Raw genomic sequence first — 16,747 nt, 5'->3', positions numbered from 1 at the left:
GAGTGATCGCTTCTTGGTCGAGTGTCTCCGAGTCTGTCGAGTGGAACACTTCCAAGTCGATTGAAAGGCGATTTCTTCTAGAGATGTCCTTGAGTAGGGCAGTTTGGACATGTCTATGACCCTACCCTAGGTACATAGCTTCATCATCCACCTTGTTGGTTATAGCATGTCGTCTAACTCGACACAACATCTGCCCTGATCGATTGTAGCACGTCGTCTCACCGGTCGCAACATCCGCCATCGATGGGTGCAACATTTAGTCACAACGGTTGTAGCATATGTTGTTGTTGCTTGCAACATTTTTCATCGTCGTTTACAACATCTGTTTTGTATCCCATCCATCATCCGATGTCCTGGTCGATTGTAGCACGTTGTTTCACCGGTTTCAACATCCGCCATAGATGGTTGCAACATTTGGTCACAACGGTTGTAGCGTCTGTTGTTGTTGCTTGCAACATTTTTCGTCATCGTTTGCAGCATCTGTTTTGTATCCCATGCATCATCCGAACTGAACATGTGATCAGTTCTGTCACAATCCCATGAGCTTTGTACATCTACCTCCCATCGGTTTTGAGCAAGTCACCAACGCGTGACCCCCTGCACATAATCCTCACCAAGCAGCTTCATACTCTCTCTTCTTGGGATCCAATTGTGATGGGGGATATGGATTGTAACGACATCAACATCAGTAATTGATACTCCCTCCGTCCCACAATGTAAGACGTTTTTTAACACTACATTGATGTGAAAAAATGTCTTACATTATGAGATAGAGGGAGTAGATGATTACTATTCAACATCAACAATAAGAAAGACACTAATCGCTAAGCGCGATTTAGGAAAATAAAATTACAGTCTTTATATTACAATCTAGAGGATAAGTAGCACGACTGTGATTATTTATTTCTAGCGAAAAGTATGTTTTTGGTCCCTTAAGTTCATCAAAAGTATATACTTGGTCCCTCAAGATTTTTTCTAGAAAAAAGTATGTTTTTGGTCAACCCAGTCAAACCCGTCAACGTGGTCAAAATCTGGTTTTGGACCAAACTTATCCGGTTTTGAGACATGAAGGATGAAATGTCTACCAAAAATTCTTAAAAGACCAAGCTTATATTTTTGAGGAACTTGAGGGAACAAAAACATACTTTTTTTTATTTCTATAAGGCATACAGAAAGTACGTACGCACATCCCCAAGTTTTACTTGTTCTGGTTTGCTTCCTTCCTTTTCTGGGCAATGGACTCGAACAGGCTTCCATCGAAGCAGCCACGAACTGCCTCCTTGAAAGGAGCCCGTCGTCGCCTTTGGCGAGCACGTACAACAGTATCCACTCCAGCTTACTCGCCATCCTGAATTAACGCCATGATAACATAAGCATCTCAGCTATTGAGAAACTGGAACTGACAGCATTGCAGAAGTGTTCACCGTCCAGGTAAGTCGAACGCCAGCCGCTGGCCTTCGGTCATCCTCCAGATCTCACCGAAGGTGAGCTTGTCCGGCACCGTGCGCGCGTTCTTGCTGAATATGTTGTCGAAATTCACCGGCATGAACCTAAGCTCCCACGACCGCACAAGCCGGTCATGCATGTAACCAAGCGGAGCAGACAGCGAACAATATGACGTTTTCTGAACTAGTAGAAGGAATTCAAGCTACGTATGTACCTTCCTTCCGTGTCGTACGTTGAGGTGTCGCTGCCATGCTTAGCCCTGTGGATGTTGCTGATGTAGACTGGGAACAGGGGAGATGGTATCCAGCCCTGTGGAAGATGAGATGAATGAGAGCTTCAAGTTCAGGAAAAGAACGCAGTCCAACATTCATTTGAACCTTTTCAAGTTCTGAACCTTTTTGCACTTACAGGCAGAGTCGGAAAGCTTAGGCCAACGTTCATGACGACTGCCATGATGAAGGACGCGACCACGTTGAAGCCCAACGCCCTTAGTCCTGGAATTCGTGCAGGATCAACGATGAACTGAACAGTCGACCGGCGGCAAGTTCATGCCATGAGATGTTTTCCAGAGAACACTACGGATCACCGTGCCTTACCTCCGTAAGTCTCCCAGGGATAGACGACGCCGTCGCCGTCGAGGTCGAAGAAGGCCACATGCTGCTGCAGCACGCTCCTCTGCCGGTGCTCGTGTGGCCCCTCCTTGGTTCCTTCGGGATGGTTCACGTCGGGCGCAATCAGAGCTCGTGCCAGATCTGCGCACATGTTAACCATGCGTTAGTGCAGTGCTGTGACACCATGAATATGGTAGGGAGGAATCGAAGAAGCTGGCCGGGCACTCACAGGGCTTGGGAACGAGCGTCTCCAGGTCTGCCCGGACCGGCCGGTCGGCCGTCACCGGCGCCGCCTTCGCCACGGATGACATCGCGTCAGTGGGCACCTTAGCCTCGTCCGCCATTATGCTCTCTGCCTCTGTGCCACTCTACGTTGCAAATGGCGATCAGTGGTAACGGAGCTCTTCTTATACACGCGCGAGGAGTGCGGACAATGGGCGCGGGAAAGCCCGGCGGAAGTCACGAAGTGTGCGTGCAAGGCAGAGTACGCGAGCTGCCGTGCCGCGCAGAACCTTCTCTGTGCTGCTCGGGAGCTGAACGTACGTACGCCGTGGCGCTCGTTCTCGCCGTCCATCGGAAGACGACAGTGCGGCACGCGTTCATGCACGCCGCGCCAGTCTTTTATCTCCTCACGTGCCGTACGTGCCAGAAACATATAATTGCACTCGATTTGCCGATATGAAAATGTTCATATGCACATCCTACCCCTATGAGTATCTCCGAAAGACTGAGCCGACATATCATTTTAAAATTTATGAAGTTATCGTAGGCACCTCGTCGTCGACGGGAACGTATTCTCCCACTGAGTACGCCTCACCGGAAATTCTGAAATAAATTCATAAATAAATGCGAACATCAGGATTTAAACTCTGATAGACTGAGGATACCACAGTCCCTCTAACCATCCAACCACAAATTGTTTCGCAAAAATGAACGATACAAGTCTGCACGTACATATACAAACTCTCCTCTCTACCTTCGTTCCCGTATCTCCCATACATTCCTTATCGATCAATTAAAGCAACACCTTGTCGATCAATCGCTTAAAGATATTCTGCTATCTTTTCAGTTTTATCATATCAATCTTTACGTGACTTGTACTTTGTTCTTTATGATATAAATGTGACACGTATTATCATGCTAAAAAAAATTAAAGCAACGCCTTGTCGATCAATCGCTCCACCGGCTCGTTCCCTAACTCGATTGCGTTTGCTGATAGTTTGACCTTTTATACACTGATCGTTTGACAGTTGCCAATTTGACCCTTTGACCATTTGACTATGTTGGCCATCGACTTCTTAAAGAATTTGAAAAGGTTCACAAATATGCAAAAGTTTATGAATTCTACTAAACAAAATCATGAATTTGAAAAGGACCGCGCTACAAATCTGATGCCAGATGTTTAAACATGCCAAATCAAACATTTTTTACGGGAAATTACATGTCATGAACCTCACAATTCCCTTCGGCAAGCATGGAAATCTTGGCATGTTCAATTTTTTTCACCAACATTTGCCATGTTTGCTGAAGGAAATTACCTTGCTCTTGACACGTAATTTGTCATTAAAAATGTTTGATTTTCCATGCTTAGAAATATGACGTTAGATTATTACCATTTTCTTTTGAAAATAGTTCACGTATTTGAAAACTTGTTCATGAATACAAAAAATGTTCATGAATTCGAAAAAAAGTTCAGAAATTTGAAGAAAGTTTATGTATTTAGAAAAAAGTTCATGAATTTGGAAAGAAAAGTTCATCCAAATTAAAACTAATAAATAAATACTAAAATAATACATACACGAACAAAAGCTGGCCAAAAACGGACAGAAACAAAACACAAAGAACCGGCCACCAAAAAAGCGCTAGAAGAACCCACTACGCTACAGTCATAAGTGGGCTGGCCCGTTTGGTCCGGGTGTGTGCGCCCCTTACGCATTGGCTCTACTCCGCATTGCATCTCTGCCATGGTTCTAATTAAAGCGTTCAATGTGCATTACAAGATCATAATTATGTACGGCCCGTCCTCCCGCGCTCTCAAGGACGCATTCTTCGCCGAGCTCATCACTCAGAGGCCTCCCACTGGTACCCTTTGGCTTTATCTGGGAGATTTTAACCAAATTTACAGAGCGTGTGACAAAAACAAGAGAAACATCGACACTAGACATCTTAAACGTTTTCGTGCAACGCTCCAAAGTTGTGGCTTGATGGAGATCCACCTCCAGAATAGACGTTTCACGTGGTCAAACGAGAGGGAAACCCCGACCCTTTGCAAGCTCGACTCGTTCTTTTGCAACGCGGAGTGTGACGATCAGTTTGGCAGCCACATCCTTCATGCACTCTCGTCCTCGCTCTTTGATCACTGCCCCCTCCTCCTCGCCGAGGTTAGGGGACCCCAGAGACCGCGAAGCTTCAAGTTCGAGAATTTTTGGGTTTCTCTTCCAGGGTTCAAGGAGGTCATCCTCAAGGCATGGAATGAGCACACAGACCATACCGAGCCGTATCAAATCCTACACTACAAGCTCAAGAAGACCGGTGCCCGCCTTTCCGAGTGGAGTAGGGGGTTGTTCTCCAAAGCGAAGGTCCATCTCCACGCCGCCCTCTTGATGATTTTGCACCTTGACATGGCCCAGGAAAATCGGCAACTCTCTGTGGAGGAAGGGGACCTCCGCAAGCGGCTCAAAAGACGAGTCATCAGCTTAGCGGTCATGGAGAGGGCTCGTAAGAAGCAGTGCGCGAGACTGGCCAACATCAAGGAGGGTGATGCAAACACCAAATTTTTTCACCGGAGGATCAATGGGAGACGCCGCAAAAATTTCATCCACATGCTTAAGCATAATCAAGGATGGATCACCGACCATGATGCCAAAGAGAAGGTTGTCCATGATCACTTCACCGAGGCCATGGGAAAAGGGCGCCCGCGGGTGCGCGACTTCAATTGGGAAGAGCTTGGCTTAGAGGTACACAACTTGGACTCCCTCGCGGACCCCATCACCACGGAGGAGGTGCACGAGGCCATTAAGAAAATGCCAAGCGATAAAGCACCTGACCCAGACGGTTTCACCGGATTGTTCTTCAAGAGTTGTTGGAACATTATCAAGGAGGACATCATGAGGATAGTCTCTCTTTTTGGCAACCTACACACGACAAACCTCACTGGCTCAACTCTGCAAACATTGTACTAATTCCTAAGAAGGAGGGTGCTGAGGGGATCACCGACTTTCGGCCTATTAGTATCATCCACTCCATTGCGAAGATTGTTGCCAAAATTTTAGCAATTCGGCTAGCGCCTCTCATGAACAAGCTTGTCTCCAACGCGCAAAGTGCTTTCATCAAGACTAGGAGTATCCATGACAATTTCATGTATGTGAAAAATCTCGCGCGTCGCCTCCACAAGAGCAAAACTCCGTCCCTCCTCTTCAAGCTTGATATAAGAAAGGCTTTCGACTCTATGAGATGGGAGTATATCATTGACATCCTCCAGCAGAGGGGGTTCCCGAGCACCTTTCGGAATTGGATCACCGCCCTCCTATGCACCTTCTCCTCGCGGGTTCTCCTCAACGGCATCCCGGGCAACCCCATTACCCACGGAAGTGGCTTCCGGCAGGGGGGGGGGGTCCTCTCTCACCCCTGCTATTTGTCATTGCCATTGACCCCCTTCAAAAGATCCTTGAGTTGGCAACTAGGAAGGGGTTGCTTCACAAAATCCGTGGCCGTGGGCCCATCATGAGAACATCCCTCTACGCTGATGACGCAGCCGTCTTCGTTGCACCCATCAAGAAGGATATTGACAACCTCTCTGTGTTGCTCGGTGCGTTTGGTGATGTCACGGGACTATGCACTAACTTCCAGAAGAGCTCTGTGGTCCTGATTCGATGCAGACACCTACAACTCGACAACATCCTCCAGAATTTCCCCGCTGCCCGTGCTTCCTTCCCAATAAAATATCTGGGGCTACCTATCTCGGTTTGGCAACTAAAAGTTCGGTATTTCCAATTCCTCGTGGACAAGGCCGCTTCCAAACTTGTTCCATGGGACGGGCAAAATATCACTGCCATTGGTCGGGCTGCCCTTGTCAAGTCTGTGCTATCCTCACAAGCCATCTACTTCATCACCCCACTGGTCGTTCCACCGAGCATCCTCCACAATATCAACAAGCTTGAGAGAGCTTTCCTTTGGGCGGGAACATATAAGACTACCCGCGCGAAGTGCAAAGTTAATTGGGAATCCGTATGTCGGCCAATCGAATATGGAGGTCTTGGGGTGCTAAACACGGAGAAATTTGTAAAGGCTCTTTGTTTGCGTTGGCTTTGGTTCGAATGGAAGGAACCCACCAAGCTATGGGTTGGGACGGGCAACCCGTGCGACGAGATGGACAAAAATCTCTTCTATGCTTCAACGATCATAACTGTTGGCAACGGTGCACGCACGTCATTCTGGGACTCCCCTTGGGTGCGGGACCAAAAGCCAAGAGACATCGCACCACTTATTTACGACGCTTCCTCTTGGAAGACTTGAAAACTTCGGGAAGCCCTCCAGGATGATGCTTGGGTTCGCAAGATCAAGGTCACTTCCAACTTCACTTTCGGACATCTTCGACAATTTATTGAGCTTTGGTCCACCATCCGCGATTTTCATCTTGAGGCGCACGCTGAAGACGACATCGTGTGGAAACACATAGAGAGCGGGATATACACTGCCAAATCCGCCTACTTGGTCCAATTTTTCGGCATCATCAGCTCCCTCATGGAGCTTGCAGTGTGGAAGGCCTGGGCCCCGCCCAAGGTCAAATTTTTCGCGTGGTTGGCCATGTAAAATAGGGTTTGGAATGCCGACCATTTGACCAATCGGGGATGGCCCAATTGCGGGCTTTGTCCTCTTTGCAAGCGTGGGTAAGAATCCATCGACCACCTCCTCTTCAGATGCTGGTACACTACTACTTTGGGAAATGATAAAAGATTGGCTCTAGCTCAAAAGCATCAACACTTCCGCTTGGCACCTGGCCCGGTCAACCGAAGAGTGGTGGATCGGGCTCTCCGACTCTATCATACCAAATAGGAAGGCCATGGCCACCCTCTCCATGCTCACCTCTTGAACAATCTGGAATGAAAGGAATGGCCGCATCTTCCAACTCAAGAGTGCCCCGCCGACGATTCTACTAGCTAACATCAAGATTGAGGCTCATACTTGGATCACCGCGGGTGCAAAGAAATTGGGATCCATCATGCCACGAGAGTAAGCCTTTTGTAGTGGTGTTGTAGCACGATGTGTGTTGTAACACAAAATTCAAACTCTCTTTTCCCTCTTAATTAATGGATGAGGCAAGTCTTTTGCCTCCTTTCAAAAAAAAAAATTTGACGTCAAATAGGACTTTGTACCAAACATGGCCTAACTTCGAAAAGAAAAAGTATATCGGGATCCTCTTTCTGGAGTTTCAGTGAATGCAAATTGTTGAGCCGTTACCCAACTAATGGCAATTCCATGCGAGCAGCCTCAATTGTTTCAAATTATCATTGAAAACGACGACGGTGTTTCTTTTCCTGATGAAACTTTGAGGAGGGCACAACTTATTACTTCATGGTAGGAATACATGAGGCGGTAGCTAGTCCACAGTCTTACACAATACACATGAAGACGTTCCGGGCCGGCAGCGTTGCATGCTACTGCCGCTTCCCGTGTGCCTGCCTCCTCTCGTCGGCGATGAACTCGAAGAGGCTACCGTCGAAGCAGCGGCGAATAGCCTCCCTCGGAAGGTTCCCCTCCTCGTCCTTGGCGAGCATGTACAGCAGCATCCACTCCCCCTTGCTCGCCACCCTGAATCAACAAGTACCCACGGATTTATCATTAGAACACATTTCTGCCGTTTCACCCGAGAGAATGGAGCACAAGATCAGCGTGCAAATGGTCCAACGTGTAAAACGAAATCAGACCATCCAAATGGGTCGTTCGCCTGCCGTTGGCCGTCGGTCATCATCCAGATTTCCCGGAATGTGAGCTTATCCGGCGAGGCGTTCTTGCTGAATATGTTCTCGAAGTTCACCGGCATGTACCTATGAGCATTCACACAATCGCACATATATGCCGGTCATGTAACTAGCAGATCACAGACCATTCTTAGCACTACTGGGAAGTGTTTGATCAGTTACATACCTTCCCTCTGAGTCATAAGTCGCGGTGTCGCTCCCATGCTTGGCCCTGTGGATGTTGTCGATGTAGATTGGGAAAAGGAGAGATGGCACCCAGCTCTGTGTCCGGAATACAATAGGTACAACAGGGAATTGTATCAGCCGGGGGCCGTGGAGGATGTTCCTCGAGTTAATTCTGACCATTTCGAGACTTACATGCAGAGTTGTGTAGCTCAGGGTAGTATGTATGCCTATTGCGATGAGGATGGAGACGATCATGTTGAAGCCCAATGCCCTCAGTCCTGAAACCAGTGCAATATTATATTACCAACAACGAACACTTTTACTGGCTGCTCAACATGCTATCCGTGGAGGAAAACTGATTAAAGTTTACTGACTGCTACAGTACGAACTGACGTAACTGAAAGTTTACCTTGGTAAGTTTCCCATGGATAGATGACGCCGTCGCCATCCATGTCGAAGAAGGCGACGTGCTGCTGCAGCACGCTCCTCTGGCGGTGCTGGTGCCCGCCCTCCTTGCTCCCTCCGGGATGGTACACGTCCGGCGCCACCAGGGCTCGGGCCAGGTCTGCAAGTCACGGGCCTGTAAGAATTCGCCGACCGGGCCAGCGGGGAGGGGAAGAACAATCGAAGAAGAATCTGGGCTGGGCACCCACAGGGCTTCGGGATGCGCTTCTCCAGGTCCGCTCGGACGGGCCGCCGGGCCGTCACGGGCGCCCCCTCCGCCACCGGCGACAGCTCTTCTTCCCTGACCGCCCTTGTTGCCTCCTCGGCCATGGCGCTCGGCTCGATCGCTATCTCTGCGTATCACACTGTGCGTTACGGAGGGGTCGATGGTGTGTGTGGGTGAGTAAATTCTGTGGCCTTCTGCTCTTCTTATACGGGGCGGGGGCGGCAAGGCCCGGGGGAGGTGTGTGCCGTGTACGCATATGGGCAGCCCGGGGGAAGGGATGAGTGTGCTGACTCGTCGGTCATGCGGGGCACCAACCTTCGCCGTGGCGGTCGGGTGGCCAAACGTGGTGGCATTCGTCGTGGCACTCTTTCACGGCGCACGTCACGCGCGTGCCTGTGTGGCGGTGTGCCTGCCTGCCTGCCTGCCAGCACATAGTTGCGGTCGATCTGCTCGGCAAACTCAAGGGAGAGTCAGGCGGCGCCGTCGGTTTGGCCCGTCCGCAAAAGTAGTGTCACGGGTATCGTGGCGTGACGCCCATGGAAGTTAAATACCTCCTCTGTTTTTCTAACACGGTACAGACGCACATACATTCACACTCCCTCTGTTTCTTTTTATATGAAAGTTATAAAACTGGTGAATGAAACTTGTGTTAAAAATGATATTATAGACGAACTGAGCGTAGCTCACATGGTTAGGTTCCTTGTAGTGAAACCAACTCATCAGTGTTCAAGTCCTAAACTTGATATTGGTGTTCGTATTTTTTTGAATTTATTTCAGCTTTCTGACGATGTTCATTCAGTGAGAGGGGACGTTCTCGTCGACTACAAGGCGCTTGTGCTGACTTCATTGATTTCAAGATGATTTACTAGCTAAGTATCTCACGGATGCTCATACGCCTAGAGTGTGCGTGCATACATTCATCTCTGTGTGTAAGCATCTACAATTGTACTTTCTCCGTTTTAAAATAAGTGTCTTAAGTTTAGTATAACTTTGTACTATAAAGTTAAGACTTATTTTAGGATGGAATGAGCATTGTGTTTAAAGAAAACGATATCACAGAACTGATGAACGATGTCAAGTGAATCTCAACTTCAAGTAAACAAAAGTATTGTGTTTAAAGAAAACGATATCACAGAACTGATGAACGATGTCAAGTGAATCTCAACTTCAAGTAAAAAAAAGTATTGTGTTTAAAGAAAACGATATCACAGAACTGATGAACGATGTCAAGTGAATCTCAACTTCAAGTAAACAAAAGTATTGTGTTTAAAGAAAACGATATCACAGAACTGATGAACGATGTCAAGTGAATCTCAACTTCAAGTAAAAAAAAGTATGTGTGAATCTGGGCATGGAGACCTATCGCTTTTTTTGACTAATTAATTGCCGGAAAAAGTCTAAAATAAACCTTGAATTTGTAGACAAGTGTTAAATCAAACCCTAAATTTTTAATCCCTGAAATCAGCACACCAAACTCTTCGATCCCGGTCTATTTTAAACCTTAAACGCATTACCAAACAGGGATTGCGGATGTGGCAGCTCAAATCCGGGATTTGATTGCGACCCGACACGACTTGGGATTCGGCTGTGACGGGTACAGTGAGTCGAACTTCAGACCTGGCCGTGCAAAACTCGTATTGCTTGCCACTCCCACTGCAAGCTATTTTTGTGATAGACAAGAGCGACTTTGTTTAACATATAACAGCGCCGAGATTTGGAAACATCTCGGAAATTTTATGAAACATTTTCTTGAAAATTGTCATAACAAAATTGAAATCCGAACATTTTCGCGAATTTTTGGAATTGCGATCTTTTAAAAAAACACAAACAAATTTTGAAAACATGAACCCTTTTTAAATCACCAAAAGAATTTTTTGTAAAAACTGATTTTTTTTTAAAACCTGAACACAATTTTAAAGTGCGGAAAAATTTGAGACCTGAACAAATATTTTAGATTTGTTCCCATTTTTAACAAAATAGAAAGTGCTCACACTTTAATTTTTTGAGGTTTTAAAACTATGTTCACATTTTTATATAAAAATGTGTACGTTTCAAAAAAAAATTTAATTTTATTTTGAAAAGTTTCTTGAAAATTGTCAAAAAAATTGGAATGAACATTTTGTTCAAACACAAAGAAATTTTGAAAATGAGAGCTATTTTTTAAACCTGAACATTTTTTAAAGTGTGAACACTTTTTGAAAAAAAACATGTTGTGGTATGTAATTAAATAGTTTCGTGCTTCTTTGTTTCAACTAATTGTCATCGGTTAGGTTGGCTAGCGGGAGTTCGGTGTGCTGATTTCAGGGATTAGAAATTCGGGGTTTGATTTAGCTTTCAACTACAAATTCAAGGTTTTTTTGTAGACTTTTTCCTTAATTGCCCGTGCATTGCAACTAGGCATGAATGTTTTAATAGCTCAACACTTATCTTGACAATCATATATCTTTAGAATTCTTCATCCATCTTCCTAACAAAAGATCCTTCAAGCAACATTGTCATTGTTTATAGATAGATAAATCAAACTCCTTAATCCTCCTCGATCTGCCATCTTGGTCTCCCCAATCCTACGACGTTTCACACCCACGCATCAAATTTTGAGGAGGTTTTTTGCCATATCTTTTCGCCAAGAATTAGCGTTGAGGCCTCTCCCGTCGTTCCCTTCCTACACCTGTCCTCTGTGAGGACGCGAGCTGGCTGAGGCTATCAGGGGCCCCATATGTTTGGAGGGATGCATATGCCGCCATTTTCGTAGCGGTAGCTCCACCTCTCTTGCCTCGTGCGCCGGCCTCCCCTGTGTGGGCCACTGTGAAGTTTGTTGATGTGTTGGTGTGGTCCAAGTCCTCTAGGTGTTTTTTTTTTACATTGAAATGTTTTTATTCCATTAACCAACGAGCGCAGCGCGACCCGGCCATACGGCTTGGGGACTGGCGTCCATCTTCCGCCGCGAGGGCGTCAACTACCGTCCGCTAGAGTTGCTCTCACCTTCCGGTCGCCGGCGAAACCCTGCCGCGGCTAGGAGGTGACACACTCCAACACTGAAACAAAATTCCATTACCTGTTCTAAACACAGGGGGAACTTTTTTTTGCGGGATACAAGGGGAAAACTCTAACAAGTACTCCCTCCGTTCGAAATTACTTGTCGTAGAAATGAATGTATCTAGATGTATTTTAGTTCTAGATACATCAATATCCGAGACAAGTAATTCGGAACAGAGGGAGTACTATACTAACATATCAACAGTGGCGTAACGTAGCTACCCTTTTTCCAAAGAACCAAGAAAACTGCCGTAACGTAACTAGAAATGACTAAACGCAACGGAGGCCTCTACACGCTAATCTTGTGCTGTAATACTATTGCTACTTACAGTAGAACCGAAGAATTCAAACAGCTACCGTCGATGCAGATTTCATAGCATAGCGGGCCCAATCTCGCGCCCTTTTGTCGGTGCCTCGGGGTGGTACCGCTTCCAAGGCCTGTAGTTCTTGCTCCCAAGCATCTTCTCCACCTCCTCGAACTGCAGGCCCTTGGTCTCCGGCACGGTGAGGAACACCACGATGAGCGCCATGAACGACACACCGCAGAAGAGTAAGAAGGTGGCCGCCGAGCCCAGCGCCTTGGTCAGGGTCAGGAACGTCTGTGTCACGATGAGGTTGGACACCCAGTTGGCCACCGCGGCGATGCCGCCGCAGACTCCCCTGAACCGCAGCGGGTATATCTCCGAGTTGACGATCCATGGCACGGTGCCCATGCCGGGCGAGTAGAAGATGATGTATGCGCCCAGCGCGAGCAGCGCCAGCCACCCATACTTGTTTGGGCACCCTTCTGAATAGAACTCACGGTGGTCGGCATGGCACACCCCTCGCGTTTCGTTGTTGAGTGCCAGGCAAGCGCCGGGAAGAAGCTGTGCATGGAAAGATTCGCCGATCATGAGCAATTCCTGCAAAAGAATGACACCAGTTTTACAATGATGAACAAGGGACCGAATTTACCGTGTTTCCTTGATGAGCACAAAACCCGCACGTGGATGCGGCCCTGAGGCAGTCCATGCAGCTCCAGTGGACGTTGGGGTTGTACTCTGGGCACGTCTGGTTAGCGAACGGACGCATCTCCACATCCCTGACAGGTGGGGCATTGTGCGCGGCTCTGAGGAAAGTGCTGCCAAGCACAGCGAGCCACACGACGATGCCAACAAGACTGAGGAGCATCAGGCGCCTCCGGCCGACCCTGTCCACGAAGAACATGCTGACGATCGAGCCGACGGCATTGAGTCCTGAGGTGATGAGTGAGAGGGCCATGGCCGTGTCGTTGGACGCGAAACCCGCCAGCTGGACGATCGTCGGACTGTAGTACATGACGGTGTTGATGCCGACAAACTGCTGGGCGACCTGCACAATGACACCGGCCATGAGGCCACGGCGGACAACCTTGCTTCCAAATGCTTTCTTCAGCTTGCCAAATACGCTCTGCCCGCCTATGGACCCCTCCAGGACCATCTCATCTTCAACTGATTTTCGCAAGGACTCAATCTCTTCTTCCACCTCATTTGCAGGGTAAATCTTCCGCAGAATGGTGGCAGTTTCCTGTTTCCTACCCTGTTAGCCAAGAGAACGAAACCTTTTAGAAATTTTAAGCACATTTCCTTTGAAAAGACATACTGCCAACATTTTAATTTCTCAGCAACAATTTTCTAAGATATTGTACTATGTACAGACACTAGGCTATGTGACAATGGTGTTTTCCAATAATCTGACAGCTCATTTGTGCAGAAATACTGACCTGCCTGTATAACCATCTTGGTGATTCTGGGAGCGTCAACATTAGTATGAACTGAAGAAGGGCAGGGAATCCTGCAATGCCAAGCATCCACCTCCAAGTTCCCGGCACCTGACGGAATTCACAGAGATATCATTATTGCTACTATTTGATGAAAAGATTTGATCATGTATCAAATAATGGAACTTTTTTTTGAAGGAACATGGCAGTAGTTCTGCCTTCTCATATTAAGAAGAGGGAAAGGAACCAAGGTTCCAGGTGTTGTACAGAGCGACCAGAGCCCACACACACATTTAAAAGAAACAAAACTCAGGAAACCCAAAAAGGAAATAAAGACACTAAAAAGTAGCCTCCTTGAACATTGCTATTTCATCTCTAGCCATAGCAGCGAGAGTCTCGGGGGAGCATCTCTTCACTTCAAAAGTCCGCCTATTTCTCTCTTTCCAAATAATAATGGAACTTCAAAGTCAGTCATCTAGTACCTTGGTGAATGCCAGATTAATAAGGTATGCCATGAACTGCCCTCCAGTGATAAGAAGGCCATTTGTGCTCACTAGCGCCCCTCTTATTCTAGCTGGGGAGACTTCAGAGATGTACAGAGGCGCAGTCATGGAAGCCATTCCAACTCCAAGACCAACAAAGCCCCTCCCAACAATGATAACAGCAGGTGACGGGGCAAAGGCCATGATAGCGGCACCTGCAAGGAACAGAACATCTGCGATGATGAGGGAAGGCCTCCTTCCAAATCTGTCATTCATCCAGCCACCAAGTCCAGCTCCAACAATAGCTCCAGCTACAGCCATACTCACTATTGTTTCCTGCATTGGAATCAATCACACCATGAGATGTTATAGCTACATGAGTAATTTACTTAAGGGCTTAAGATTGCAGAAACTGAAGTCGAACCAGATTGCAAAATCCATTAATATAACCACACGTACCCTTAGAGTGGTGTTCTTTTGTAACTCGATAAAATCATCTCGGATGAACAGAAGTGCTCCAGATATGACACCTAGCAACAAAAACTATATGTCAACAATGAGATAAATTTGCCATCAACTGCAACCCCAAAGTTTAGGTAAACATATATAGAAGAAACATAAGCATCATCATGGTACCTCAGCAAGTCAGCGGTAGAAATAGAGACCAGTGTGCCTGTATCTTGTGACGTGTAAGAACATAGTTCATACCTGTATCATACCCGAAAAGAAGACCGCCGATGCCAGCAGAGAAAACAAGTCGAAGAATATAAGGTTGGCTACAAGTCAGGCGTAAGCACTCCTTAAAGTCAGCCTCGTCTGCTACACTGGCGCCCCCTTCCATTGCATTCAACGGCCCTTGTGCACCTGACATACGTTCAGAAGAGCTTGGTCACTCACGCACCAGTAAGAAGAAATCCAAATGTACTAGTATATAGAGAATACAGGCTTTGGGCCAAATAAATACTATATGGTTGCTAAATAAATATAGAATGATTACTGAAATTTAAACAACTTGAGTAAATTATCCCGTTCACAGATAGGCCCTGTTCGGAGGTACTCCGCTCCACAGCTCCACTCCTGGAGCTGGTGGAGTTATAATTGAAATTTACGGAGCTCCAGTTTACTGGCTCCGCAGCTCTCCGGAGCTGGTGGGATTCCGAACGGCCCCATAATATATACTTTTATTGGATCACAGAATCTCAACATCAACATCAGTGAACGCAAACTGGGAAAGGAATCTGGACAGACATTGGGTACTAGAAACTGACATTCATGGGTGGGCAGCCTTAAACAATGCCACTTTAGGCTCGGCCAACAGAGAAAACAATGCTACTTCAGGAATCTAGCCATAAATCGAGAAGATGGAATCGATATGTCCTACGTAGTAGATATCGTAACTATAATATGTACAAAGTTGAGTCATCTATTTTGGAACGGAGGGAGTATATACAAGATCCTATGATCCTGCGCTGTCGTGGTAAACGAAACCTCAATCTACGAGAATCTGCAGAAAACAATGATAAAACCAAATTTCTCCTTTCCAACCCGAAACTAATCTCGCACCCAGGATTCGCAGGGTCGGATCCAGATTCTAGATGGTGATGTGGAAGTCAGTGGGATGTAACCAATCGCCCGATTCGGAAGGGGGAAAAATCGTCGAGACCATCGGATGAGTGAAACGGCTTATACCTCAGCAACCAATTTCCAAAACTGCCGACGGGGCAGCGGCAGCAGCGTCGACTCGACGGGGCAGAAACGGGAGGGACGCGCGCGCGTCAGCGGCGAAAGGGGTTTGCCGGGGCTGAGAGGCGTCGGCGGCGGCAGTCCTGGGGCGCGGCGGTGGGCGGAGGAGAAGTGTAGGAGAGATCTTTATGGCCGCATTGGGCCCGAGTGGAGCTTGAGTGGGCCAGGAGCACGGCACAGGCAGGTCGGGGGGAGGGGGCGGACGGGGCGGCGGGGAGCGATGGATTTTTGAGGCGACGCTGGACGGGAGGTTCGGGAGTCCACCACGGGTCCGACGCCACGACGGGCAAGTGGTGCGCGCTTGCGGCCGGGTCCTTTCTCCGGAGAGGGCGGGAGCGCCTCCATTGCTGTCATGCTGTGTGCGTGTGCGTGGTGTGCGGGGGAGAAACGGAAAGACAAATCCCACGGCAGCGTATTCGGTGCTCTTGCTGGTATCTTGGGATTTGTTGCGTCTGGCGTGCTTCCAAATCATACTAGCGTAACCAGAAATTCAGGAGAACCGATTGAGGCCTCCTTTGGTTTACATGTACTTTTGCAGGAATTTTTCGGATGGATATGAATTTGTAAAATTCATTTGGAGCCGTCTGGTTCGTACACGTGAATTCCTTGCCTATGTGGGATAGAGACCTATCATTCGCATTTCAAACGAAATAAAACAATAGCCTGGACCCGATGAAAAAATTGTTATCATATGATTCAAGTGACATCTCTTTCCTTATAGAAACTTAGATACGTGCTATCTCATTTCTTATAATATTCTCGATAAATTTGACAATTTTAACTTGTGGATGAAATCATTTCATAAAATAAATTGCTTCTAAAAAAATTTCATTTAGCTGACCTTTTTGACTAGCGCCCGATACGAAGACGCCACA

At 47.2% G+C, this 16,747-nt stretch overlaps 3 protein-coding genes and 1 pseudogene across 5 annotated transcripts; 1 reads left to right on the top strand and 3 right to left on the bottom strand.

The window, feature by feature from the left end:
- Positions 1-1,059: 1,059 nt before the first annotated feature.
- LOC125539187 (peroxygenase-like) lies at positions 1,060-2,867 on the bottom strand (annotated as a pseudogene). Its single transcript, XR_015617108.1, has 6 exons — positions 2,287-2,867; positions 2,043-2,198; positions 1,855-1,940; positions 1,661-1,755; positions 1,425-1,550; positions 1,060-1,348 (listed from the first exon to the last, which is right to left on the bottom strand). The product of XR_015617108.1 is annotated as a peroxygenase-like (transcript).
- Positions 2,868-4,021: 1,154 nt separating this feature from the next.
- LOC147986222 (uncharacterized) lies at positions 4,022-5,239 on the top strand. The gene has a single exon (XM_087541923.1). It carries the CDS (start codon positions 4,022-4,024, stop codon positions 5,237-5,239), a length of 1,218 nt encoding a protein of 405 aa, XP_087398049.1.
- A 2,301-nt stretch (positions 5,240-7,540) lies between these two features.
- LOC125539186 (peroxygenase 1) lies at positions 7,541-9,072 on the bottom strand. Of its 2 annotated transcripts, XM_048702557.2 has the most exons (6): positions 8,857-9,069; positions 8,613-8,768; positions 8,396-8,481; positions 8,205-8,299; positions 7,985-8,104; positions 7,541-7,868 (listed from the first exon to the last, which is right to left on the bottom strand). In XM_048702557.2, exons 1-6 carry the CDS (start codon positions 8,975-8,977, stop codon positions 7,715-7,717), a joined length of 732 nt encoding a protein of 243 aa, XP_048558514.1. In that variant the 5' UTR covers positions 8,978-9,069; the 3' UTR covers positions 7,541-7,714. The 2 variants fall into 2 exon arrangements, with proteins under 2 accessions (XP_048558514.1, XP_087400686.1); XM_087544560.1 differs by having other exon boundaries at positions 8,205-8,481; positions 8,857-9,072.
- A 3,047-nt stretch (positions 9,073-12,119) lies between these two features.
- LOC125539185 (inositol transporter 4) lies at positions 12,120-16,267 on the bottom strand. The gene is made up of 7 exons (XM_048702555.2): positions 15,819-16,267; positions 14,838-14,993; positions 14,589-14,659; positions 14,130-14,465; positions 13,651-13,758; positions 12,864-13,466; positions 12,120-12,775 (listed from the first exon to the last, which is right to left on the bottom strand). Exons 2-7 carry the CDS (start codon positions 14,968-14,970, stop codon positions 12,281-12,283), a joined length of 1,746 nt encoding a protein of 581 aa, XP_048558512.1. The 5' UTR covers positions 14,971-14,993; positions 15,819-16,267; the 3' UTR covers positions 12,120-12,280.
- Between the last annotated feature and the right edge of the window lie 480 nt (positions 16,268-16,747).

This window comes from Triticum urartu, chromosome 2A (genome assembly GCF_056163025.1).
Source record: "Triticum urartu cultivar PI428250 chromosome 2A, HENAU_Tu73, whole genome shotgun sequence".
Classification (NCBI taxonomy): Eukaryota; Viridiplantae; Streptophyta; class Magnoliopsida; order Poales; family Poaceae; genus Triticum; species Triticum urartu.
This window is presented reverse-complemented; position numbering and strand designations above follow the sequence as displayed.